The sequence below is a fragment of the Tetrao urogallus genome (genome assembly GCF_951394365.1).
Source record: "Tetrao urogallus genome assembly, chromosome: 1".
Lineage (NCBI taxonomy): Eukaryota > Metazoa > Chordata > Aves > Galliformes > Phasianidae > Tetrao > Tetrao urogallus.
In genome coordinates this window covers 180470080-180497847 of record NC_136813.1, presented here as the reverse complement: position 1 = coordinate 180497847, position 27768 = coordinate 180470080, and the positions used below count along the sequence as shown (strand labels likewise).

The 27768-nt window shown below is 37.6% G+C and overlaps 1 protein-coding gene across 1 annotated transcript in view; it reads left to right on the top strand.

Moving 5' to 3' along the window:
• Positions 1-9894: 9894 nt before the first annotated feature.
• KMT2E (lysine methyltransferase 2E (inactive)) overlaps positions 9895-27768 on the top strand; it is a gene marked incomplete at both ends in the record, with an annotated part of 35366 nt that continues 17492 nt past the window's right edge. Inside the window, 11 exons of the mRNA XM_079540205.1 lie at positions 9895-9965; positions 14724-14835; positions 15371-15600; positions 16538-16618; positions 17604-17662; positions 21635-21807; positions 22959-22997; positions 24671-24883; positions 26125-26255; positions 27353-27470; positions 27625-27734. Coding sequence (XP_079396331.1) covers positions 9895-9965; positions 14724-14835; positions 15371-15600; positions 16538-16618; positions 17604-17662; positions 21635-21807; positions 22959-22997; positions 24671-24883; positions 26125-26255; positions 27353-27470; positions 27625-27734 — 1337 coding nt within the window. The remainder of the gene's footprint in view (positions 9966-14723; positions 14836-15370; positions 15601-16537; positions 16619-17603; positions 17663-21634; positions 21808-22958; positions 22998-24670; positions 24884-26124; positions 26256-27352; positions 27471-27624; positions 27735-27768) is intronic.

The following is a 27768-nucleotide window of genomic DNA, read 5'->3' as shown; positions in this document are numbered from 1 at the left end:
AATTTTATATCTTGTGATACAGTACAACACATGAATGTTACATAGCTGAAATTAGTGTGAAATTACTCAAAGCAGTAAACAATATTGTCAAGAAGTAGTCTTTTCTCTTAAGCTCCTTCATACACTGCACTTCTTGTATACTTTAATGTCTTGATTCTCACCTTCAAATAATTGTTAATGCTCAGGTGGGTGGGCCTTTTGTGCCTGGTTTGCTTTAAGAAGTATGGTAAGTCTTTAGTGAGCATAAGTAGGCAGACTGGAGATTGGCAGCTAATTTTTAATTTGGGGCATTGGTTTTCTGTAAGTGTAAAAACAAATCTGCAAGCATGCTCTTTTCTGTGTGCCTCTGCTTGCAATTGCTTTGGTAGATTTCAGTAGATTGGTTCTTTCTGTAACTGCATTTGCCTTTGTCTCCCCTCTACCACTCATTCTTTTTCTCTTCCTAGTCCCATATTTTGTTTAACTTCCACTGAGAGACGAAAAGGAGGAGTGAAGAGAGAGAAGAGGTAAGGGGAAGTCTTACATGTGTTTTAATGGTCCGGCATAAGTACCATCACTTTTTAAGAATGTATGAGAGCAGTGCTCCTGGATGGGATGGTAAAGGGGGGGGAGAGCCTGGAATGCTTGGAAACTGGCTTGTCGTATAGCAGAAGCTTTGGCTGACAGACTGCTTTTGGACTTGTGCTGAGTTCATGAAGTACAGCCTTATATCCACTGATTAGGGTTGAGGTAATGCAAGTAATGATGTGCATACTGGAGAATTGATACTTCAGTGGTGGAGACTCAAGTTTTTGTTACATGGAACTCGAATCCAGTGGAGGTGGCAGTTTTCTTTGTTTTATAACTCAAAGTCAAGATTAGTTTATGAAGTTGGCTTGTCATTCTAAACAGGACTAAGGTCTTTGATTGTAAAGTTTTGCATTTGTTGTATCAGGATATTCTTAAGTATGCTTTGACTGTATTGGGGGCTGGATTAAAAGCAAAGTGGGATGAAGAGCAGCCCTACCCTGTAGTAGTTTGGCTGTAATAACCTTGATTCTTTAATAAATTGTTTTAATGATGACTAGCTTTAAAATACAATTTGATACACTTATTAACTTCTCACTGTTGAAACTCAATGAAAATCCTGAAGGGAATGGGATGGGACAGCTGTGAGCATTGTCCTGGGAGAGTCAAGAAGCAGCATATTTAGCCATTCCTTGTTGTTTGTGCTGGCAACTGTCATTTGTATAACTCCAAACCAACTACAGAGATACTTTTTTGGGTGTTTTTTTTGTTTTGTTTTTTTGTTTGTTTGTTTGTTTTGGTTTGGGTTTTTTTGCTACGTGACAACTTGTGAGAAGGAACTGAGGTGGACCTGACTGCTGACAATGTGTATGTCGGTGAGGCTGGCACAGGAGGGAATTGAGGGGCTTGTGGTAAGGCACACTAGGATGAGGAAGATAAGGAGGAAGACATTGCTGTGAGATAGAGACAGCATGAGGTCTTGTGAGAATGCTTTAGTACAAACTACAAGTGCATGGGAAATCAGATTCTTCTAGAACAAATTGTTTCTTCTGTTTGGTATACAGGAGTTGTTCATTAATGGTACCCTATTGTTTATACTGAATCTGAGTGTGCAATATCTCACTGTTGTTTGTTTGTTTGTTTTTAACCTTCTCCCCTCTTTTGTCTCATTCTAAATTTGAAATAGACTGCTAACTTTTCTGTTAGGTTACCATAGAGAGCAGCAGCCAGCAATTGTCTGAATTTGAAGTCATAGTTGTTACTGAGCATGACTACTGACTACAGCTTCAGTGATGTAATGCCTGGGAGTTGGATATCCCTCCTAATCTCTTAGCAAAATCTGTACTATGGTGAGGCATGTTGGGGGGAAATGGAGAAGGAACTTCCTTGTGGGCAAGATTAGTCATTTTATTCATGTATTCTGCTTCTAGGTCTGGTTAAAGATGTGTTATCTTCTTGGAAGCAGTCAGCAATAAATAAATACTCGAATTCCTTTTATATGTTGTATTTAATCTGTGTATATAAATATGCTCCAGATTACTGTGTGTGTGTAGATGCATATGTATGTATATATGTACAAATGCTATAGTTAACTTTTGTTACATATTTGAATCATACCTAGCATATTCCATTAAAACGTCAGTGTGCTCAGAGCAGTGATAAAAAGTTGAAATTTAGTAAAACGTGGAATTATTTTAATAAATTTTTCTTACTGTTTTGTTTTTTTCCATGTAACACCCCATGCCTCCAATTAGAAAATGGATTTTTGAAAGATAGATTGCAGGCAGGGAAGCAGGTAGGGGTGCTCAAGTTTTTGAGCTGTTGGCTGCAGGACAGTTCAGGATGGAAGTTTTCCGCACTGAATTTGTGGTCTGCGACACACTGTAATAATAGGTGCATTGTTACTTAGAAATTTCTCCTGTATAGGTTATGTTAAAACATAGTATATAGTGTACTGACATTTTTTAGGTACGTTCTTGTGGACTTCTTAGTGAGAAGGGTGGTTCCCATGACTGCAGGTTAAAATTGTTGGCCTGTAAATCTGAAGGCAGGCATGACAAGAACTGCTTTTGCTAATGATTGCAAAACATGTATGAGCATATGATGTAATTGGGCTTGAGGGGGGAGGAAGATGTTCAAATTGCATATTCAGTAAACTCGTAATAACTTATAGGAGACTTTTTAGAATGTTTATCCTCTAAATTTGCCTTTTTGCAGTACATTCAATAGGTTTGATTTTAAGGTACTTAACTGAGTTTCTGAGTGTTACATTGAGTACCAATATTTCAGGAATGTTTTTATCTATCTCCCCTTACAAAGAAAATATTTTTGAGGGGAAGGTAGGCACCAGCATACCATAGAGATTATTTTTCCTGATGTGGTAAGAAAATCAAACAATAGTATTTCTTGATCATCTCTCTGTTAACCTGAGATGTCATCTGTAAACAAATTACACCGATGTCAGCACAAGTCACTGGAGGTAGGAAAATAACACAGTCCTGTCGGTCTCTGTGTCTTGCTTACAAGAACCCCATTGCTGTGAAACCCGTAGTTAGTTTCAGAGTGATCCTGTGTGACTGTGTGGAGCCAAGATGAACAGATAGGATGAATTTTCTCTTGGGAGCAGAAGCTGGAGTTGTTAGGTTTAATGCTGTATGAGTATAGTTATTTTGCTTTTACATTCAAATTGACTTGAAGTTATAACCAGATCAGCATCGTGTGGTAGTTGAACTGAAAGGTCTGGCTTGACTCAAGACTACCATGCGTCTAGTCTATGTATTTTGTGTTTGAATTTTATCTGTAAACGCGATAACTCTTCTCTACCCTTCCTGCTGTTCCTTGGCCCGTAAGGGGTAGAAAATTGACTGTGCAGATAAGTAACTTCTTATCAGCAATTTTCATTTGTTCCAGTAAGCTCCAGTTTAATTCCCTCAGATTTGTACATGCCACTCAAAGAAGAGCCTTAATATGCGCACTGCGTGTATTCTGATACCTAAATCTTACTTCAGGAAATTGTTCATAATGTTTTGCCTGTAGTTAAAGGGTGTGGGACTATGAGTTTAGGTTAGAAAGTTATGATTTATTTTTTTCCCCCCTAGTTATGTGTGTATTGTATACAGACCTTGTGAAGATGCAGAGCAGACGAAATAGAGATGGTAATTTGTGTTAATCTTTGCAGTGGCATTCGATCAAGACTTTGAGGTAAATTTGTGTGCATCAATGTAAAATCTAAATTGTCTTAAATTAGTGCTGCTTCCTCTCTCAAAATAGCCAGAGTTCTGATTAGATTTTTCATCCTTACAGTTCTGTCCTACATTTACAGATGCCCTGGTGGTAACGTAGACCCTGAAGTATTCTATGATGGAATCTCAAAGATGCCTAAAATATGTGACTACTTTGTTTTTTTCCCCTTTGTTGACATTATTTGGCAGATGTTGACTGGTAGGGACAATTGGTAGGAAAATGTATCAAGGTTCTTCATGCATCCACTGAAGTCACACAAAATGTCCAACAGGAACAGGAAAAAAGAGGCTGTGTATTCATGTAATGCTGACTGATGTAGGAATCTTGAATTGGTTTAGCAGCCAACTTCCTGAGGTTAGCGCAGTCTTTATATGGCAAATTCTCTGATCTTAAGCTAGAAAAAAATTATTATATCTTTAGTTTATAATTTCACTGATGTCCCTTTATTAATTCAAAAATAAATGTTGTATTGCAACACTCTTTCAATTCTACTAGGAAAGTTTATGGCTTTTTTCCTACTTTATAAGTGTTTTTCCTTGTTATTTATTGTGCTGTGATAGATATGGAAACCCATTTATGGGGAAGAAAACACAAGCAACAGTGACATTGTGTTTAAAACAAGCAAAACTGAAAAACTAACTCTGATATAATAAATAGAATGCTAAAAGCAGGTTTCTTCCCCGTCCCTTCCTTCCCCTTTGGTTATCGTAGTTACCTGTTTGTGGTAAGTACGCGAGATTAGCTTGATACGCTTGCTGCTACCATCACCTCTTACCTTTAACTTCTCTTAGAAGTTTTACAGCTCTGCACCTGAATGAGAGCTTTAGTGTGCTTGTCCATACGGTGTAGGTTCTAGCAGGCTTCTTAGTTATCTTATCAAGTAAGGTGAAATGTCATGCAGAAGTTGAGCTACTGAGTGTCATAGAATGATAGAATGAATCACAGAATGGCTGGGGCTGGAGGGGCACCCTAAGGATCATCAAGTTCCAGCCCTCCTGCCACGGGCAGGGCCACCAACATCCAGATCTGGTATTAGACCAGGTTGTGCTGAGCTCCACCCAATTTGGCCTTGAGTACCTCCAGGGATGGCACATCCACAGCCTCTCTGGGGAGCCTGTTCCAGTACCTCACCACACTCTCTGTGAAGAATTTCCCCCGACACCCCGTTTAAACCTTCCATCCTTGAGCTTGAAACCATTCCCCCTTGTCCTATCAATACCTACCCAAGTAAAAAGTTGATTCCTCTCCTTTTTAAAAATCACCTTTTCAATACTGGAAGGCTTCCTTGAGTTCTCCTTGTAGCCTTCTCCAAGATGAACAAGCCCAGCTCCCTTGGCCTGTCTTCACAGAGGAGGTGGCCCTCCTCTGGATCCTGTCTAACAGCTCCATGTCTTTCCTGTACTGGGGGCTCCAGACCTGTTCACAGTACTCCAGATGGGGCCTCTTGAGGGCAGAGTAGAGATGGACAATCACCTCCTTGTCCCTCCTGGCCACCCCTCTTCTGATGGAGCCCAGGACACTGTTGGCCTTCTGAGCTGCAGGAGCACACTGCTGGCTCAAGTAGCTGATACCAGTATGAATTGTACCTTTCCAAGTACAGCAAGTATTGCCTGGTTTCCTTTGGCTTGAAAAATGTTTATATGATGTTGAAAGAGTTTACATATAAAAATATATGGATGTATGAAATATGTTAAGAACAAAAACCAAAACAACAGCGCCTAAAATACAAAGCCTACATAGAAAACACCATGGAAGAAATTGTCTGGACTCTTTATGTTTAAAGGATGATTGATAGCTGGCTGATAGCCAATTGTGAAACCTTGTTGGTGTCATTGGAACAGTTTGGCTAGATTTCAAGTTCTTAATTTTCAAGTGCACTTTGTGAGGGTGATCTGTCAACTGCTTGTTTCCTGAAGCTATTCAGTGTAGCTTTTGGTGGTTCCCCAAGAAACAAATGAAAGGGGAAGGGGTGAGAAGACATGCTGATAAAGGAGGCCTGTAGTTCCCTTCAGCCAACACCTGATCAGAACTGTGCTTTGTTTTGGGTATTTGAATCTTGTAGAATTAGGTCCAAAAATATTGGTGTAACTTTAGGAGATGACCCCTTTAACTTGTGACTGAAGAGTCAGACCCTCTGTACTTGCGGTTGTGTTTTTTCTCTCCTCCTCCATGTACCAATGAAAACTATTTTCATTTTCTGTCACATAATTGATCTTAGAAGGACAAAGCAGAAGGGAAACATGTGGTCTTCATTAAGCCACAGAATGATATTGTGTAAGTGCAATACCTCAGGGATAATGTGTAACTTATTTTCTGTTGTTTAATGCATAAATGATGTTCTTTGTATGAAGCCACACAGATGAAATAATCTGGAATGTATTGTGTTCTTACGCTTCCTCTGCTAGAGCACCATTCATTTAAAAATGCTGGTTCTGGCATCGTGAGCAAAGTAAGTCGTGAGAAGCAGTGGTGAATTTTCAAGTATCTTTTATTTGATAAGGCAATTAAATCAGCAAAGACATTTGTGCTCTCTAGGGAGAAGAATTGCTGTAGAAATTGTAAAGCACTGCGATTAAGTGAAAATGGAAAAGTGTGGGTTTTTTTTGCAAGAGGTGAACCATGCACAAGTTAGATGTTTTAACCAGATTAAATAAAAACATTCATCTGTTTTATGATAGTCATATTACTGGGGTAAGGCAAGCTGATTAGCTACAGCTAAATAAATGCAGAATTTTCTCAAATAGGGTGTTTTTCACACAGTGAAGTTGTACTGATGTGGTAGTATTGAGGAAAATGGTGACCTGGAGAAATTACCAAGATTCTTTCAGTGATGCCAATAAAGTAAAAAGCACCTTCAGTAAAAAGCACCTATGTCAATTTCTTCAGATAGCCATGGGTGCCAGATTTCCAGGATTCTGGCAGAGTAAGGACTTGAAATAAATGCTGAAATTGAGAAGTGCTGTGTTACGATACCAGATAGTGTTTTATGATTTATTTAAAGTGTTGAGCTTAACAGGATAAGCAATGACTTTTAGGATGGGTAAGGAAAAATGGCCACCCTGATGATTAGATTGTCTGTTCTGAACTGTCCAAATTTTGTAGTCCAGATATAATTTATGAAAAATACTGGAAATATTTTAATGTCATGATAGTACTTCTCATTGTGACATGGCAGAACATAATTTTCCTTCATCTGAAATCTGTTATCAGTGTTATTAATTGTTGGATAGTTTTTATGATTGTATCTCTAGTGAGTTGGTTTTTTTTTGTGGGGTTCTTTTTTTTTTTTTTTTTTTTTTGTGGTTTTTGTTCTTAGAAAATTCATTAAAAAATAAAAAATAAAAAATGACCACCATCACCGAAAGCTATATTGAGTTTGAGAAACCTCACTGTAGGTGAGACCTTGATCCCAGACTGTGGTGCCCTCTGTGTCTTTTGGACATAGAATGAATCACAGAACGGTTTGCGTTGGAAGGGACCTTTAAGATCTTGCAGTTCCAACCCCCTGCTGTAGGCAGGGACACCCCCCTCTAGACCAGGTTGCTCACAGCCCCATCCAGCCTGGCCTTCAGTGCTTCCAGGGAGGGGGCAGCCACAGCTTTTCTGAGCAACCCATTCCAGTGTTTCACCACCCTCACAGTGAATAATTTGCTCTTAATATCTAGTCTAAATCTGTCCTCTTCTAGTTTAAAATCATTTCCCTTTGTCCTGTCACTACCTGCCCTATAAAATGTACATACTTTGTAGCATACTGAAGTTGTTTTTTAGAGTGTTCTAATTACAGGCGTAAAGTAAAAATCCCTATTATGCTAATGATTTGTTAGTGTAGGTGCAACTGAAGATAACAGTGGATCAGCGTGTCTTAACGTGTGGTAGCTGATTTACCTGGATTAAACAAGTTGATAATTTCCTTTTGGGTAGTAATTAATTCAGACTTGTTTTCTTTTGATAAAGGGAACTAAATGGAAACTGAAGTTTTGTGTAAGTTGTAAATGAGGTTTCTGTAGGGCAGGGTTTCTACCCTGCGAGTAAACTGTGGCAACACTATGAACACTCACTGAAATAGTGAGAGGGATTTGGGGTTTCTTTTATGCCTGCTATTTCTTTATACCTGCTGTTGGTTTACGAGTTTTTCTCACTGATTGTTCGTGAAAACAGTTTGTTTTGATGCTGAATTTTATGGTAGCTAGTGATACAGTGTGATGTTTGTGATACTTAGTAAACCCCAAACATTTTCTTACCAGGAGAAAGCAAGAGGCTTTGCTCAAGCAACAGCTGGTTGGCCTGATTGTTTTCTACTCCATTGCACTTGGTGACTCACAGAATCACAGAATTGTAGGGGTTGGAAGGGACCTCCAGAGATCATCGAGTCCAACCCCCCTGCCAAAGCAGGTTCCCTACAGCAGGTCACACAGGTGGGCATCCAGGCAGGTCTTGAACATCTCCAGAGAAGGAGACTCCACCACCTTCCTGGGCAGCCTGTTCCAGTGCTCCGTCACCTCACTGTAAAGAAGTTCTTGCGCACATTTGTGCAGAACTTCCTATGCTGCAGTTTCCGTCCGTTTCCCCTTGTCCTGGAGTCCGTCCTTGCCATTCTGCCCCCCACACCTTAGATATTTATAGACCAGGATCAGGTCCCCTCATTGGGACTGACATGTGACTGCTGCTTTCCTGAGGAGCAGTGAATTGGAGGTTTAGACATTAAAAAGCAGGTTGAGATGTCAGGCTTCAGGAATGAGATCAAATGTATTGGGTGAAGACTTTCTATCAGTCTGTCCCTTAGAGATGTTCATTATTTTAGATGCTCTTCATCATTCTGGAGATGCTGACTTGATCAACAAAAGCAAATTCAAGTTTGCCCGCATTGCTTTTCTGAGAAGTCCTTTTTACAAGTGCACCATTTTCCACGAGGCTTGCTGGTTTTTCCTTGGCGATGCAGTGTGTTTGGCAAGGAGGAGCGTGTTAAAGTATATTGGATCTCAGAATTGTTGGGCTTTTGTAGTGTTACATCTTAGCTGAAGTGTATGTCAGATGGAAGAATTGTATGTATTGTTACTTACTGCATGTGCTTCAATGCTGAGTGATCTAGATTCTTGCAGTTCTGCTGTGGGAAGGACTTTGCAATTCTTCATTATGCAAATAGTGAAGATGAGGGCATTTTGCTTCAATTACATGGTTTCATGTCTCCATCAGGATGTGAAATCACATTAGTTTACTAACCTGTGAGTAGAGGTGCTAGTTCACAGCTCTTCTGTGTTCTGTCTGGTTTTCCCCTTACTCAGTAATAGCAGCAGGTGACCAGTAATAACTGCCATAGCAGCTGGGGTTGGTTTTGTTTACTTGCATGAATCCTTCCTCTACAACTGAAAACTACTACTGATTTTTTTTGTTTGTTTGCCACTTAAGAAAATCACTTCTGAAAAAAGTCCCCTTGCTGTGTATGTCTTCTGATAGTAATCCATAAAAATGAGATTGAAAATGTCATTTCATATAATTATTTGTAATCATTATAATTATTTTGGTTTTAAGAGGTACAGAATGGGAGTTCTGGCTTTCTTTCATGGCATTTAGTTTATATTGCAAACGTTGGAGGTTTGACTTTAAAAAAAGTCCCTAGCAAAAGTCAGGAATGCTTTCTGAGAAATAGGTCAAAAAAAATTGTTACAAAATTACTATTGAAAGTTAAAGCAAATAAGCTCTGACAAAATGGACCAGTGAGGAAGTGTACTTGATGACCAGCATGTTTGCTTCGAAGCGAGTCTTTGTTATGTCATGGAGTATGATGAAAGAATGAATGTTTGTGATCACCAATTTAAATGATTATACTTTCATCAGTTTGTAATATTTCTGAGTCGTAAGATCATCATTGGTGTATTTGATATCAAAAGAAAACTGAATTTTCTATCCATTTTTTGCTCGCATAAAACAACACTAAATTACTGTGTCAGATATACATGGGATATAGAGTCGTCTGTTTTAAAATCATCTGGCTCAATCTTCTGCTTTGTTTTGTGTTGTCTTTTTTCACAGGGTTTGTGGATGCACTTAGATGTTTGCAATGAGCACTGTGGCTGGCATGCCCCAGTGTTTTGGATACCAATGCATAGGACTCTGTAGTAATCGAATTTATCAGAAACGAACGTCATGAGCATAGTGATCCCACTGGGGGTTGACACAGCAGATACTTCTTATTTGGAAATGGCTGCAGGCTCAGAGTAAGTATGTTAATTTACTAATTAAGTTCCTGATTTCTATTGCTTATTTTTTTTCCTACTGAGGATTTTCTTTAATGCATTTAGTTGGAGAAGACTTGGGAGTTTCCATAGTTATATTGGATTTTTAATAACTCTAAGCAGTAATCTATTCTTAAGTCCATTTTTTCCTTTTTGAGGAGAGTGAAGGAACGAAGGTGAACTGTTCTACAGAGGTATGTTTTTTTATTGCTTAGCAAACTGATAAATGCAGTTACTATCTGGCTTGCTTTTCACACAAAATATTTCACAACTCGGTGTTTCCTTAACCCGAATATTTAAAATATGTCTTGATTTCCCATGCTGGGGACAGTTTCTTTTGGTAAAGAACTTAGTTTCAAGAAAGCAGCAGTAAGCACTCAGTCTCTGAGTGGAGGTTGGTCTGGTATTGGGTGGCTGGTATTGATACAAGCAGCATACACACAGTCTTTGCTTTGGAATATGTGCTGTCCTAGTAATCTTACTCCATTTAAGAAGGGAATGTCTGTTCTTCCAAACTTCAAAGAAAATGTGTTAAGCAGTTAAAAAAAAAACACTTTCAAACAGCTTCTTAAATGCCCGTTTCTCTTCTCTGTTTCCAGTTGTGTGAGCTTAACTCCACTAACATAGGCAGTTGGTGCCATTTATCTGAAGGAAATCAAAAATTCTTACTTTGAAACTTAATGATGCATTCAAGTTTTCAAAATTGTTTTGTTGATGTCTATTTCACATCATGGACAGTAATTTCCTTGGTGCAGAAAACTCTATAAGTCTGTGTTAAGTAATTCTACTAATTGTAATTGAACTGTAATTGTAAACAGTAATTGAACTGTTCACACTTTCTGTTATTTTGTGTGTGTGGATTTCTTCTGTGTTTAGAGAAGAGAAGGTCTCCATCCCTGAGGTTACTGACATTTCTTGCAGATGCAACAAGCCATGCTGAAATTAGAGTAAATAAATGCAATTGTCAGTACAAACATGATCGTTCACTGTGTTATTTGCTTCGTGCTGTGACATGAAGACCTGATTAGGTGCTGGTGTTCTTCAGATGTTAAGTCACTGGTGGCAGTTAGATTCATTAATGTAATCTCTGGCATAGGCTGAAATATGTAGTTGCATGATCAGCTTATCTTGATATGAAAGCAACTTCATTATCTAAAGAAATGTGACACAAAACGGTGTCCCTAACCTAACAACTTCCACAGTTTTTACCCTTTTCTATCACCATCCATCTGCTTTAAATGTACTTTTTGTATTTGTTCGTTGTTTTTTTTCCAATAGATATGTTGGGTATAGATTGTATTTATAGTGGTCATAGTGAGTTGTAACGCTTTCCCAAGCGAGAAAGCTGTGTTGAACAAATAGTCATGAATTGTTTGTTCTCTAGGTAGCTATAAGCCCATCAGATGAGTTTGGCTAAATGAAGTGTCTTGAAACACAAAATGTTGGCTGCTGCTTATAAAAAATACATTGCACTCCTTTCTCTTAGCTGACCTTCAGCCAGACGTAACTCAGGTGAGCTGGTGCAAAGGGAAAACAAACCCAAATTCTACGAAAAATTAGATAAGTTAAACTAATGGCAGTTTGATACTGAAGCATACTTGGAAGCAAGAGATTTCATTTGGAGTTTCTGTTAGCTAAGCTTTTGAAGGTGTGTAGCTGTAGTTTTGTAGGTGTGTAGCTTAGCCTTAGGATATGGAAACTTCCATTTTATTGAGATTCTTTTCTGTTTGAATACCTGGAATTCTATGAAGGTAGTTGATACCCCCAGATGTTGATCGTATCTGTAGTGTTGGTCAGAATCCACCTTCGCTTCTTTTGTAATTTCTGCTCAGTCAGAAACGAAACAGTGTTTGAAAGCAGTAAGGGGAACTTTTTTAAAGAATTTGCTATTGCTTAGAATGGCTTATAATTGATTCCCTTAATAGAGTGAATGTAAGGTCTGATTTTAATTGTCTGGTTTTGTGTCAGTTATTTAATTTTTGACTACTGCCATCTGCTGGCAGCATGCAGAATATTTTTTTTCAGTTTGCACTGTACGAATGCTATGAACGCTAGGGAATGATGAGAATGTGAGAGTCTTCATCCGCAGAGTTAAAAGTTATCTGAGAGACATTGTTACTTTTTAACTCTTTTTCGAGTTACAAGAATGTTTTTAACCCAGAAGAAACTTTTTTTTTTTTTTTTTTAAATAATCCTTGCTGTTGTTTTTGGTTTGTTTGTTTTTAATTCTGAATATTTGGCATGGTTGTGAATTGCTAATCAATACACATTCAGTCTCAAATGAAAGTTGGGCTTTTGGGTTTTGGCTCTGCACTCTGTGTTCTCCAGGTCTTAGAATAGTTGGAGATAATGGATTGTATTTGTTTGTCTAATGCATTTCCTTTTTAGATGTTTTAATTCTTCTGCTTTCCACAACTGCTTTCATCTAAACTTTAATGGCTTTACTCTTCAGTGGTTTATAATTTTCTAGCTTAGGTAGAAATACACTTAAGGAGTAGGCTGTACTCTCTTGCTCTATATTTTGCAGGAGTACCTTTTTAGTTTTGTTGTCAGTTAATGACACACGTGACCTCACTTTTTAGGACATACATTTCCATTCTGATATTTTCATTGCGTGCTCCCATGTCGAAGCAGCTGGTATTGAGGTCATGGTAAGATGGACTTATTTTCAGTGAAGAAAAATCTCCTAAATCAATCACAGCACTGCTTAAGGATGCTTAAGGATGAACTGTAGACGAATTCCCCACTAGTCTGTATGAGTAAACCCTCCTGCTCTGAAAATGGGGGCTTTTATTTTCCATATACTCAAGAAAACCATCGAGGTGGAGCTTGGAACCCATAGTGGTGGGCATGGAACCATGGTTTTGCTTTTCCACTTCAGTAAGTGGTGAAGAATAACAATGAAAGCAATACAGTGATGGTGACTCTCTTGAATTGGAGAGGAAAAAAGAGAATTTCTATTTTAGACATCATGGATGAAAGGTCAACTTCTAATCCACTGGCATTTAGATTGGCAAGACCATCAGAAGAATTACCTAGATGACATTAATGGTGTGCAGTTACTGCATAGGTGCACTGCATATCAGAATATGGATAGTCATAATGGAAAGGGAGATCTGTTGGAAGAACTTTGTCTGTCCAACTGGTGTCCTATTTTCTGTATCGTGTTTGATGAATCTGATGAATATCCTCCTCTTTCGCCCACCCTTCTTGGTGACTGTGAGAAACATTAGTATTTTTCAGAAGATTTTTTCCCTCTTTGGACTTCATTAACTAACATTCTCACCTATGGGTAATTTTAACAAGTGTTTCTTTTTAACCTGTTTTATTGCGTAGTAGTATCACATAGGGAAAAGCTAATAAGAAGCAGGTTGCTTAAGATATTAGTAGGACATCTGCAAGTAGATAGAAAAGTGCTCTGTATTGTTTCCAGGAAGAATAATTATATTCTTACAGAAACGTTAGCAACAAGGGGGAATTGCTGCTGTTCTCCTCCATCAGCCTAGTGTCACCTCATGGCAGAACAACAACAGAAAGCCTGTCTTTAATATCTTAGAGTCTGAAGAAAAGTACACAGGTTTTTGAATTAGCAGTGTTCAGAACAACCATCTTCATTTTAAACATTGATTCAAGGAATTACTGAACTATTTGTGATGGGAAATATATTTGATGCATAACAAAGCTAAATGTAGGGAAGAAATTAGCCTCGATTTGTATTGTGAGTCAAAAGCCATTTCAGTTTATTAGATAAAGATATTTTGTTCTGTTTCAATGTGAAAAATAAATTCTTAATGCAGCTAGGTAACTGCATTCATTTGGACTTTGTACTTGTCTATTTGGGTCATGAGGGTTAAAAAAAATAAAAGCTTCAGGATGCTGACATAAATGTAACTGCTGAGAAAAGGTGCAATTTCTTGGACTCGGAGGCTCCTGTTTTAGTGTTCCTTTCTCATCTTGTGTTGTAGTTTAGATCATGGAAGCAGTGGGTTGACTGTTACAACCTTTTACTGCAAAGCGTTATCTAGCAGTTTTTTCATTTTTTTCTTTCTAGCTAAATATAATTAGGGAACTGCTTTTTGTTTCGTTTTTAATAAATAAGTTTGCCTTACTTAAGGTTTCTGTCTGTAAAAAGAGTACTGCTCTGCTTCGGTGCTGGTTTGTGAAAATGTTGAGAATGATGCAGTGATGCAACCGCCAGGTGGCATTGCCCAGTTGAGCAGCGTCGCAGCTGGTGCTGGAGCTGTATCAATAGGTTTGCAATTCTGTGTGTATAGCTGCTTCCTTCTCTTGTCATTAAGCTGAACTCCTTTGTTTAGCCTTTATTACAGCTTAATAGATCCTTGACAAACTGCATAATATGCTTTTCTGTTTCATAAGCCAAATTTGTGGGTTATGTGAAGTGATTTAATGTGGACTTCTTTTTTCCTTCAAGGAAGATTTTGTAACTACAGAGGCATGAGTTCTTTGTAACTCTGAAAGCTTTCTTTTTAAGTGAAAGTTGTTTTCTCTGAAGGGATAAACGAATACAGAGTTGAATGTTTTTTCCTTTTTCTTTTTTTTCCCCCCAAGATTTACCCTCTACCTATTTGCATGCTCCTTTTTAACAGGAAGAGCAAGTAATTACTTAGCAGCCGTGAAATAAGCGCATGAAGTTTGTTAGTGTTATGTTAGCTTACACACTTTGATATTTACATTTATTAGTGTAACTGTATTTATTCTTCTTCTGATTTGATTTTGCAGACCAGAATCTGTAGAAGCTAGCCCTGTGGTAGTTGAAAAATCGAACAGTTATCCGCACCAGTTGTATACCAGCAGCTCGCATTCACACAGCTACATTGGTTTGCCCTATGCAGTAAGTTTCACTAGATATTGTATGTACATAGATAATGTAAAATCTGCTGTTCTAAAATAGAAGAATGCTGATTCTTGCTTACAGTTTTGCATTTTATTGAGGTCTGGGTAAATTGACTAAAGGTGGTTGATTGGAAACTCAGTGCAGAACACAGTTAACTTTATGTAAATTACAAACTCATAGAATGGTTTGGGTTGGAAGGGACGCTTAAGATATGCAGTTCCAACTGCCTGCTGTAGGCAGGGACACCTCCCTCTAGACGAGGTTGCTCACGGTCCCATCCAGCCTGGACTTCAATGCATCCAGGAAGGGGGGCATTTACAGCCTTTCTGGGCAATCTGTTCCAGTCTCACCACCCTCACAGCTGAGAAGGTACATAACCAAGAATGGACAACAACAAAAACAAAACTGTGAAGTGTTATTTACAAATGCTTAGAGCTTTAGAGACTTTTTATGAAGTTAATTCTTGTACTTTGGCTTAAATAACTATCAGAGCATGTGAATACTTACAACTTACCTTTCAAAACCAATCTAGGACCATAACTATGGTGCTCGGCCTCCTCCAACGCCTCCAGCTTCTCCTCCTCCATCAGTAGTTATAAGCAAGAATGAAGTAGGCATATTTACCACTCCCAACTTTGATGAAACCTCCAGTGCTACTACCATCAGTACATCAGAGGATGGAAGCTATGGAACTGATATTACCAGATGCATTTGTGGCTTTACACATGATGATGGATATATGATCTGTTGTGACAAATGCAGGTAATGAATATTAAATGCATCAAGAAGGTAAAAATGACTTAGAACTGCATTGTAATATTAAGTGCAATTAAATAGTGATTTAGCTATGTTGATTAATAGAAAAGAATACATTTCCTTCATCAGAACATTGTTTGAAAATTGTATGGCTTTCTAATAGGCAAAGTAGTTGATGAAGGCCAATGAGTTTATCACACCTTATTCCTGTCTGTTTTAACATGCCTTTATTTGTGTATTGTTACTCCAGGAAGGATTTTATTATTCTCAAACAGGTATCTGTCTGGTACTTTCTCCAAGTTGTTTGTTATTATGGCAAAGTAAAAATCTGCATGTACCAAGTAATAATGAAGTATCTTGGTAAATTAGGTATGTGTAAACCAAATAACTTGAAGAAAACAAGGTGATTGGACATAAACCTCTCAAATATCAGCCTCTGTATGCATCATCTTTCTGATAAGAACTCTTCATCTTCATGAGAGTTGACTTAGTCTTTCCCTAGTTACTGAAATTCTTAAACCTAGCGGTTTCTTATTTTGGAAGCCAAAGTTAAATGTTTAAACTTCTGTGTTCATGTTTAAGTACCTGCTTGGGCATACTAATGTGAGTGGATGCTAATAGATTTCTGGATTCTGGAAAATTGAGCTTTGAGACTTCCAACGAACAAATTGATGTTGCTTAATTTATGAAGTCACTGTGTGTTTCTGAAATGATATCTACAGCTAGTCACAACATTAATTTGAGCCTCGTTCACCCAGCTGCATGTGTAACAAACTTGTTTGTTTTCAGTCGTCCTTAATTCTGGTAACCTTTACTCTTATTTTAAATCTTATTTTTAACCTTATTTTAAGATCACTGTGAAAAAAAAAAAAGGATATGTGTGCACACAAAGTTTCTAAAATTTTGCTTAAAATAACTAAAAGTTTGGGGTTTTGTTTTTTAGTGTCTGGCAGCACATTGACTGTATGGGAATTGACAGGCAGCATATTCCTGACATATATCTGTGTGAACGTTGTCAACCAAGGTGAGTAGTTCAATGGTTTTGAACTCCAGATAGTTAGAAGGAGTGGAGAATATTTCAGGAAAAAAAACACCAACAAACACAACAGAATAGATGGAGGCATGTTTCTGATGCAGATAATCATACTGATATCCGTTTCCATGTGCTCCCTGATTGTTGTTTTACCTCGCTAGCTGACAGTGATTAAACACTTGAAACACTTATTGCCATAGCAGCATCTCCTGGATTTTGTCTGTCAGCCTGAGAAAACTCATTCTATCTTTTGTTTCATGGCTGTCAAATGTGGGGGATTCTTTACAGGAGCTCTTTCAGGTTGTTAACTGATCCATCCATTTTGAGTACGTTTCTGGGTATCATTCCAAAATGCTGCAGTCCTCGCTTCAAAGATTTCTTGCTCTGAAATAGGTACCTTTTATCCTCTTTCTCAGTCTAGAAGTCATAAGAAACTACTAGGAGGGCATTTTGTTTTGTGTGGTAGGTGGATGGTACCTGACTAATGATTGTTGCCCTGTGACATGCAGCATAAAATGCTTCCTTTAGTTACATTGCAGATTGTCAGTTGCACAGTGAATAAAAGACCTGTGTTCAGAACACATTTAATTACAAATAAATGATTTTTTTTCTTCTGACAAAATGTTTGAGCCCTGTCATCTTAGGATCTTATATCATAATGATTATTTAGATCTGCAAGAAGATGGTTTAATGCCTGCTTATTTGTAATCCGTGGGCCAACAGTCGATCTTTCTTCTGAGCTACCTCCATTTTCGGTATGTTTTCCAAGTGATGTGAATGCTGCCCTTTACTTTGCATTACTGTGGAATGAAGCAGAGCAACATTTACGTTTTCATGAGTATTTAAACTCTCAGTTCATATACAGTTTATTCTGTTGTGGTCACTGGAAAATGGAAACAAGAAGTCTGCTTTAATTTTTGGATGTATGGATCCATAAATGTAAAGCATGGAGTAAAAGTTATTTCTTTAATTTCAGGAACTTGGATAAGGAAAGGGCAGTGCTATTGCAGAGGAGGAAAAGGGAAAATATGTCAGGTGGGTGAAACTTAAACTTTTTTCACTAAAGGTTGTAAAATAACTATCAATTGCGTGGACTTAAGGGTGCGTACACAGTTCTCTGCAATTTTGACTGCATGCAGAATGTAAGGTTCAGTGAATCTGAAATTTCTTATAGACTATAGGTTCTTGTATTTCTTATCATGTACAACAACGTTACATGAGAATAGTTGAAATTCCAAGTGTTTCGTTAAAAGCTGTCATCCCTGTTGGTTTTTTTTGTTGTTGTTTTCTGACTGCTGCAGAGAAATTCAGTCTGAGCCTTAACATTTTATAAAAATGAATGTAGCTTTTATAATCATAAGAATACTTTGAGTGAGCTACTAAAAATAGATGGGAAAGTTTGATGTTTCTTCTGGGTTAAGAGAGGGGTTACTGGGTTTGTTTTCTCTGGGGGAAAATGACTTCATTGCTCCGTCATTTCTTCCTTAGCAGTGTAGACTTGCATCCTGATACTGACATCTTAAAACCACTCTACTGCTGCTAATGTTCCTGACTCTGATAAAAAATAAAATAACTAAATGAGCTTTAAAACAATATAGCATAATTCTGAAGGAATCCTAACTCTCATTTGTTGGCTATGTGTATTGGTGTTTTTGTCAACTACAAAAATTAATACAGTTTTTTATTGTTGTAGTACCTTTTATTTGTTTTGTGAAATTAGTTCTCCATTTATGGAATTGGAAAGCTCAACTGATATAACTTGTCAGGAGCTCTGTCCAGCTATTGCCAAAATGTGGCATGTTTTTGGTTGTCAGGTGATTACTTTGAAGCTATTACAAAAGTCCTAACATAGGAGATAATCTGTGTTCTGTAACTTAAGATGTTTTACTTCCAAATGCTGTTTCTGAAGTGTGGGGGTATGTGCAAGATGGGCAAGCTGCTTTTGACGGTTAAAGATGTTAATAACTTATTTAGAGCACCACTATTATTTTTTGCTTTACCTGCTTTCATTTTTACAGAACAATAAAAAGTTTTATAAATGTATAAAATGTATAAAAGTTTTGACTGAAATGCTAGGTATTACAAATTTATGTGTTTTTTCAGAGTTCTAGAATGTGTTTTCTGTTTATTTTAACAGTAAAACAAATACATTTGTTATATGTAAGTGGTATGATGACACTGTGAAGTTCAGTTTGAATTCATGTACAGTACAGCAGAAGTTGATGGTCCGTGCTATTTAAGTAATCTCTTAGGATTTGTAGTTAACACTGTGATTGTTTGCAGGAATAGAGGTGGTCAGAATCTTACGTAGGAGCTGGAGTTTGACTTAATCCTTAGTCCTGATCAGTCTTAAATCCGTTCTCTGCAGTTTATAGGAAAAAAAAGTATATGGTTAATCTTAAGTATCAAAAAAGAGTAAGCCCTACGCTTCTGATCCTGTTTAGGCTGTGACTTAGTGTGTGCTATTAATAATTGTAATTTACAGTACATAATTAGAGAGCAAGCATCCATTAATTTCTGGTTAATTTTCATTCAGCGTGGCTGAATGTACTTCTTGTGTTTGTTGATATTACGTGGTTCAGTCAAGCCTAAAGTAATTCTATGTATGAATAGTTTACCATGAGAGACCTGTGAAAATGGCCAGTTTCAATGGATGATATCAAGTAGGAAGAGCAAAAAAGCATTGATTCAGATGGCTCTGTTAATAAAAGTATTTGAAAGCAGCAGAATGTTGCTTGTAACTTGGTGGTAAGTTACAGATGTTTGATGGAAGTCCAGGTTGCCCTCCTTCTGTGCTCTTTGAGTATGGTTACAGTGTTCTTGAAGTTTACACGTAATGTAACTATTCAATTTGATGTGAGAATACAGAGTAGTGGGTTTTATTTTAATGATTTCTAAAGCGTTGCTGAGCTTAGCCCTGTTCCATCCAGAGCTAAACTGTGGGGAGAAGAAATAGATCAGTTATTTTACCTCAGGAAAAGAGTTTTTAGCGGTACCACTGGTGTGTGATACCAAGGGGTGAGTTTTGTGTGTTCGCCTTTCTTCCTTGGAGCATTTCTGGTCCGTAGTTCTGGTGCTTGCAGTTGTTTGTGGTCGAGTTTGGTTTGTTATTCTGGTATAAACCTGTAATGTTGCTTGCTGTGGATTAGATTATTTCCTTGTGGATCAGTGGGGAGTGTGTGTGCATGTGTGTGAACTACTTAGTTATTTGCATCAAGGATGGCTTTTTGTATTTTTAAACATACAGTTTCTAGATCTGCTACTTGTTCATGGATGTTGCTTCAAGCTGCCTGGTCTTTAAAGTGGTGCTGATAATACCACTTGCTGCTTATGGAGGGAAGAGTCTGGGCCCATCATTTTCTGTGAAAGTTTTGCAGTGTCTGTACCCTGTCTTCCACACTACAAAATCTTCCCTTAGAGTGCTCTGCTGAGGCTCTTCAAAGTGAAAGCAGGTTATGTAGGTTAGGAAGGAGCATGTCAAAACAACTCTGTGTAATTATATGTTCAATTGAGGTAATTGTTCTTTACAGAAAGCTAGAGCACATTATAGACAGACAACAATAATAGCATTGTACTTCTCTGGGGAATATGGTATTTTGTAGGGTCTGTTGTTTGCTTATTTATTTGCCTTTGACATAATGATGCTGTGGGCATTCATGTCTGGAATGCAACATTGATGATTTCAAAGTTGCCTTGAATTTTCATTTATTAACTGTTGTTTAATCTACTATACATGAAAATTATTGTTTGGTTAGGCTTCTGCATTTCTTTTAATGCTAGTTCATAAAACAGTCCCAGTGGGCATGCATCAAGTTAAGAAAATATGATCAGCTTCTAAAACATCAATATTCCCATATCATCTTATTATAGGTAAGGTATAATTATTTGCCTAACAGACTTTAAAAGAAGAACCAATATAGTAAAACTGGATTGCTTACTATTGTGCAGAGAGTAATCCTGTTTAAGGAACATTGTGATCAAGGAAAATCTTGAGTAGCTGGATCTCTTTACAGAGCTGTCAAGTGTACTGATTAAGGCAACATCCCTTTAATCTCAGAGACTTTTCTCTGCTCTTTTATTAAGTATTTGTTAAGCCTTCCATGCAGCTTCAAAAAGCCTTGCTTAGTGTGAAATGTATTTAATGAAGGCTGAATATTTGAAAAGCTGCTAAAATGTGAGACGTCTGTACTAAGCACTTGTAGTCTCCTATCTGTTTGTACCATCTCTCTTCCAAACCTCCTCACACTTGACAGCTTTTCATCGTGACAGATCTAGGGTAATCCTGTTTAAGGTCAGGAAATGTATTTACCTGACATAAGTGATGATGTGTGCTGAATTTCATACTTCAGCTTTTAGGTCTTCTTGTGAACAGCGCGATGAAAATTTGCATCAGTTTGTGTACAGTCTTGTTTTAACAAAAAAAGCAGACACACCATTTCTCCTTGTGGGGAGTAGCAGTGTGTTATTGATAGGGGATTTTTATTTTTTTTTTGAAGAGAAGAGGCGTTCAGCCACATTGACATACTTACCTTGGAAAGGACACATAACAGTCCAAATTTCGTCTGGACGTGACTGATTAATAGGATTTTAAAAGAAATGCTGGGCAGGTAATAATTTTCATCCCTTTCAGACTGTCATCATGCAAGAGAATCTTGTAGCCATATTACAAGTACAGGCCGGGTATACAGAGATGAATGAGCTGATGAATAATACTTTGCTTTTGTTGTTGTTCCACTACTAATGTTGCTTAAAATGAAATACCATACAGTAATGCTATTTAAAAAGTTGAATTAGTGTGGTATTTTTTTCTTACCTGGTACTGCAAACGCCAGCTGATGTCCAGCTTCTCGCAGGTTATTCGTTTTCATGCTGTTAAAGCTGTTGGAAAACTTTGCAAACAAGTACTTGAAGTATTTGACAGTACATGCTTTTTGCTTTTAAAAGAAGTTACAGAGTAACTAGTTAATGTTCTTTCTGATTGCTTATAAACTGTTCTTTGTTTTAAAGATGGGGATACCAGTGCGACAGAGAGTGGTGATGAAGTTCCTGTGGAACTGTATACTGCTTTTCAACACACACCAACTACATTTACAATAGCTTCTCCAAGAGTTACAAAGGTCAATGATAAGAAGAGGAAGAAAAGTGGGGAGAAAGAGCAGAACATAGCAAAATGTAAAAAAGTGAGTGAATCTGATTTCTCTTTCTGTAATTGTTACAAATCACAGCTGTGTGACATCTTTGGTTTTAAAATTCAGGCCATTGTTACTAACAATATTTTACTACCTGGGTTTACATTGAAATGAAGTGCCCTGTTGCAGTGCGTGTTACAGTCTTCCCTGCTTGTTCCCCCCTCATAAATTCAAAGTAAGATGTACAGCTATGACGCTTGAATTTTGTAATTGAGACAGAATTTGTAAGGAGAATTGCATTTTGCTGCACCACTTACTATAGCTATAAGCAGACTTCATGAGCAGACTTCAGGTAACCAAAGAAGAATTCTGTGCCTGGAATCTTTAGTTGTGGTAATTTATGTTCAGAAATGTTTTCTACTTGATGAGACATATGTCCATTTATTTGAGGTGAAATTGTGTGGAAAAGTGCTGCTGGTGTTACCTAAAATAATTTGGTAAACAGTGTATAGAAGCAGTGGTATTTAGATGTGAACAGTATTTTCTCTATGTGAGGGAGTGAAGTACATGGCATTTCCTAAAGCAGTGAGTTGCTTTCTGTAGTTAAATTTCACTGGCTTCGATGAGAATTCTGTCCCTCAGAAGTGAAAAATGGTTACTGGTATCCTTTTGGAGATCTTAAGTATGTTTCCTTTTGAGAGAAAGGTTCTGCACATAGACTTACTGCAACATATTATTCTGTTTTTATCTCCCAACATAGCAGAAGAAAAATTAATTTCATAGGTTATCTCTGTTAGCTGCTTCCTGCTCAGCTCATTCCACTTCATTCTCAGTGCAGTGAGATATTTGGACTATTCATGCACTCTCCTGCTAAGTATGGAGCTGTTCAATAAGTAATTCTGGAGCAGCTCTTTGTTGCATTGTGAAATTGTTGAAAGTTATGCAATATGAGAGGCAGGCAGACTAGGTGCATGGCCTTCTAGAGCCAAAATCCAATGCACTTTCAGTTTGAAATGCTGATTTTAGTTTTTATTACGTCTTACTGGAGACAAGCTGCTGCCTTCCTGCAATTTCGTTGTAACTTGTTCTTGCATGCTTTACTGAGAATAGTCTGCAGTGAATTGTTAATAAGTTAATTGGTTTTGAATTCCTTAAGAGATTGTGTATTGCCACATAAGAAAATAAACAATAATCTTTTTTAGGCATTTCGAGAAGGATCCAGAAAATCTTCAAGAGTAAAGGTAATGTGATTTAGTGATTGTTTTGTTTCACACCTTAATTGTACATTAATGCATAACTGCAGATGTGCTCTTGATGCTTTGTAATACTTATGTACTAAATTACTCTAATGAAGTTACTGCATGATTATTGTGGGAATTTTAAACTGAGATGGAAGGCTCCTCTTTTTGTTCTACAGATTCAAGCGAAGTAGTGTAATTTTTTTTTCTCTGAGAATATTTGGTTATCAAGTCAATAAAATGTTCAGGGCACATCTGTGCTGTATGAAGGGGAATAAAGTTGAGCGTACGTCTCATCTGAACCTAATAGCTCCAGCTCGGAGAGCTAAGTTAGCAGTTCTGCTCTGTCATACATAGGTGTATCCATCTGGTGGGACACTTCTTGCTAGGACTGATTAGTTAAAGGAATGGTGTTTGGGATGGCTGCTTTGCAAGATCTAAATGCTGCAGCATTCTTGCTTAAAGTGGGAGAAAAACATGCGTAGTGTGAAAGCTAGATGTTTTGCACAATTCATTCATCCTTGAGATAAATATCAGTAAGTAGGACACAACTGAGACTTCAGGGGTACGATTGTGACTTGAAAATAAAAAGACAAAATCAGGAAATCAGAGGACAATCTTTGTTTTGTTTTGTTGTTGAATGTGGTGTTTGTATGGTTCTATTGCTTTTGTGGGTTTTTTTTTCGTAGTTTGCTTGCATCACAATTTTTTTTTATGCTGTTTGTATGTATGGTTACTGCAATGCATAAAATAAATATAATCAGTAACAGGTAAATTAAACTGCTGAACACTTGCTGTTTTATTAATGTTTAATAGTGTCTCTGCTCAGGTGGATAGAAAAGGGAGCGTTGGCTGCTGCTGTCCGTAAGGAGCACTGGTTGGCTGCAGCCTGGCTGCTGTTTGTGAGGTCTGGAGGTACAATGGTACTTTCTTTAAAAGTGAAAGGACCCGGAGTGCTGCAGGGGAAAAAATGTTTAGTGAGGAACAGGCAAGGGGAACAAAACGATTGGTGCTAAGCTTCTAACACTAGTTTACAGTCTATGCACCTTAATGTATTAGTGATAGGCTTTGTGAAGTTTAGCTAAGTGCAAAGCAGAAAAATGTGGCATAACCCTTGAAGCTGGAAGGGGATTTTGGATCTGTGTGTAATGGAATGGAAGCTGGTTTGCATATGTTCATAAAAATTGAGTAGAGGGAGAGAGAGATTTGATCTCAGTTCCTGCACTCATATTGCAGGAGGAGACAGTTTCAGTCTTCATCCTCGTCCCACTAAAAACTAGAATCCCTGTTTAAGAGGAGTGTATTCCAGAAGTTGGGCAATTTTTATGAAATGATGCAGTTTTTGAAGGGCAGATATAATGCTACTGAATTCAGTGAAATGCTTTTAAGTAATTCAGAGCATTAAATTGGACTTCCTACAAACTGTACTTCCCCTTTGTATAGCGAAGGGGAAAGTGCATGTGAAGTACAGTACTGACAGGTCTTAATTTTCATAGATACAACAAAGACAGAGCAAGGCTGCATTATAAACAAATTTAAATCAATGGCATACCTTTACCCTTCATTTTGTAGCATGTTGTAGACTTACTTTGTTGAGCTTACTAGTGGGAACATGTCTTTCAAAAAATGTATTTTTTTCTTACCTTGTAATAAGTGATTGCTTACTTAATTTACAGGGCTCAGCTCCAGAGATTGATCCTACTGACAGTTCAAACTTTGGATGGGAAACTAAAATCAAAGCATGGATGGATCGTTACGAAGAGGCAAATAATAACCAGTACAGTGAGGGTGTTCAGAGGGAGGCACAAAAAATAGCTCTGAGATTAGGCAATGGAAATGACAAGAAAGAAGTCAGCACCAGCAATCTGATTTTCAAACCTCCAGTAGAGGTGAGGAGCTGTGCCATGTGTTGTTGTTGCTTGCTCTGTACTTGTGCTATGACCAAGATAGCCACTTACATTTATATTTGCATATCAATTTTCATGAATAGTTAAGATGCTATGTTAAGCCTGAAACATGAATTGTCATTTAAAATACTTTTTTTGTGGAGAGCATAACACAGTAAATTTCTCTGCTCCCGCTTCTCTGATGTGTGAGGACTATCTGGTATGGTTAGAGTAGGAATAAATGTCGGAGTTTGTTTCTCTGCTCTGTACATCAACGTGTTAACGGTCTGTGTTTTTCAGAAGATGTGGTAAGTTGGTTCTGGATTTTTAGGTATTCGGATTAGAATATAACTTACTAGTTCATGAAAGACGTTTCTGGCAGTAGTTGGTATCACAACTGGTGCGACTCTTGTGATCATGTAATTTCTAGTTTATGAAGAGATTGTGCATTGTCTTTTTTTTTCTGTCCTTGGCATCAGTTACTTAGCAGCTTAAAATTGGAGCCGTGTAATAGACATTAGCATTTTGTAGCAGAAATCTCAAGGAGTAGTTACTGTAGCAGATTAATAGAAGCATCTTTGCTTCTTTTCCTCAAAGACGATCATGGCATATGGGACAGCCTCCTTAGAGGAATATCCCTGCTTACAGAGCCTTTTTCCTACATAGAGGCTACTTCCTTTTTGATTGGCGGTGACAGTTTTGAGAGGTGTGAGTTCACTAATTGTCAGGGTATGTATTGGTTTTTAATTAAAAGCCATCCTTTCATCTAAAGGTATGGAAATAAGTATAAGAAATTTGCAAACTTTTCTAGGTTTCTTTATTATTTTGATATTTTCCTGTTCTGTTTTTTTCTTGAGTGAATAATGAATGTGTGTATCTGCATGTTTCTGTTTTGATTTGAAGGAATTGAAGCCTTTTCAAAGCAATATGCAGGAATTCAGCATGTACTTCTGAGAGCTAAGTGTAATGAGGGTTATAATACTTGAAGTGAGAGCATCAGTATGTTGTTTTCTCACCATGCTACAATACAGGGCAGTGGCATTTCTTGAATTGAAATTAGTGACTAGTTGCATTGGTAGTGGAACAAGACATTCTGATCAAATTAGTCTGCAGTTTTAATAGCAAGAAAGAAGTATTTAGTTCATATAGCATTGTTTAATAGTTGTGAAAGTGTAATCTGCTGTTAATAATAACGGAAAAAATGAAAGAAAATGAAATTCATAAATTAACTTCTGTCTTTATAGAGTTACGTGCAAAAAAACAAGAAAATTTTAAAAGCTGCCAAAGATTTGCCTCCTGATGCACTTATTATTGAATACAGAGGAAAGTTCATGCTGAGAGAACAGTTCGAAGCTAACGGATATTTCTTTAAAAGGTTTGTTTATTCCAGATGTTTTAATAGGATAACTATTAGAACATTTGTGCCAGACTTGTACTGAAGATGCTGAAGGGATCTTTATTACCTGTGGTGTCTTGCATTTTACTGTTGTCTCATTAAAAGTAATTGCAGCTGGTATCTGGTCTCCCCCCTTCTCTTCTGAGCATCATTAGAACATTTTTTTTCAGGAAGTATTTTCCTCTTTCTTTGTTCTCAGCTGGTTAAAGGATTCCTGTATTCTCATTTGGGAGTTGTGCAGTGTAAACCAGAGGTTGACAGGTTCTGCTGTCGTAAAATAATTCAGAAGGTAATGGTAAAAGCTTTCTTTTGAGGGAGATTTTCATTCTGCCAGGCCAAGGACAGAATTGAACATGGTCAGCTTGGCACTTTTCACTGCCATGGTTCTCTGGTTTGTGGATTACAGAGAAATACAAATTCACGACTGCTTCCTTCATCTGAACTGTTCTCCCCCCTACCATTAAATGCAGGGACACCCTGATAACGAGGCATTGCAAGAGGCCTGTTGGAGAAGAGCGAGTGTAGATCTTGTGCTCAGTAAAGATGGAAGGCTTCCCAGGTATCTGCAGTAGCAGAAATACATCTTGGCAGAGCGTTTAGATGTCCAGCTTTCTCAAGGGGGTTGAGTGCCAAGTGGTTACTATTGGAAATAGGCAGGGATGGGGTTTGTTTCATCTGTGGTTTTTTTTTGAGACAGCTCTGTGAGGCATCTACATTTCTACTGGAGTTTCAGTATAGAACTTGTTACCAAAAAAAGTTTATTAAGAACACTGAAGAATCTTAGCTTTGTGTCTTCCATGTTTAGTGCTTGCTCTGTTGCTATTCCTCCCTTTAAATCCTATGCAGAAGATTGCATTCAGGGCTGTGACGCAGACTTTCAGCATTCCAAGAATACAGTTGGAGAAATGCACCCAGTAGAGTAATGCAGCTTCAAACGCTCATGGATGGTTCTCAGACTAATCCACAGATTCAGAGCGTGTTGGCAATGACATGATACAAAAACAACTAGTGTAAGAAGTAGGTTGTATTTACCGTTTTAAAAGGATAACAGGCTGGTTTTCTTCTCTGTTTTTCAGGCCATATCCATTTGTTTTATTTTATTCCAAGTTTCACGGGCTAGAAATGTGTGTTGATGCAAGGACTTTTGGAAATGAAGCTCGATTCATCCGGCGTTCATGTACACCAAATGCAGAGGTGAGCACTTACATGAACTTAAATTAGCTTATGTTTACTTAGATGTTCTTTTCTTTTTGAAGTTCTCCAACTGATAATTTGAGCACTGATTATAATTTTGTTTATTTGTTTATTTTTAATTCGTTACGATAAAGTAATATTCTGTTACCTATAGGTGAGGCATGTAATTGAAGATGGAACGATTCATCTTTATATTTACTCCATCCATAACATTCCAAAAGGAGCAGAGATTACTATAGCATTTGATTTTGATTATGGAAATTGGTAAGTATATGAACATGTTATTCTGAAATACATA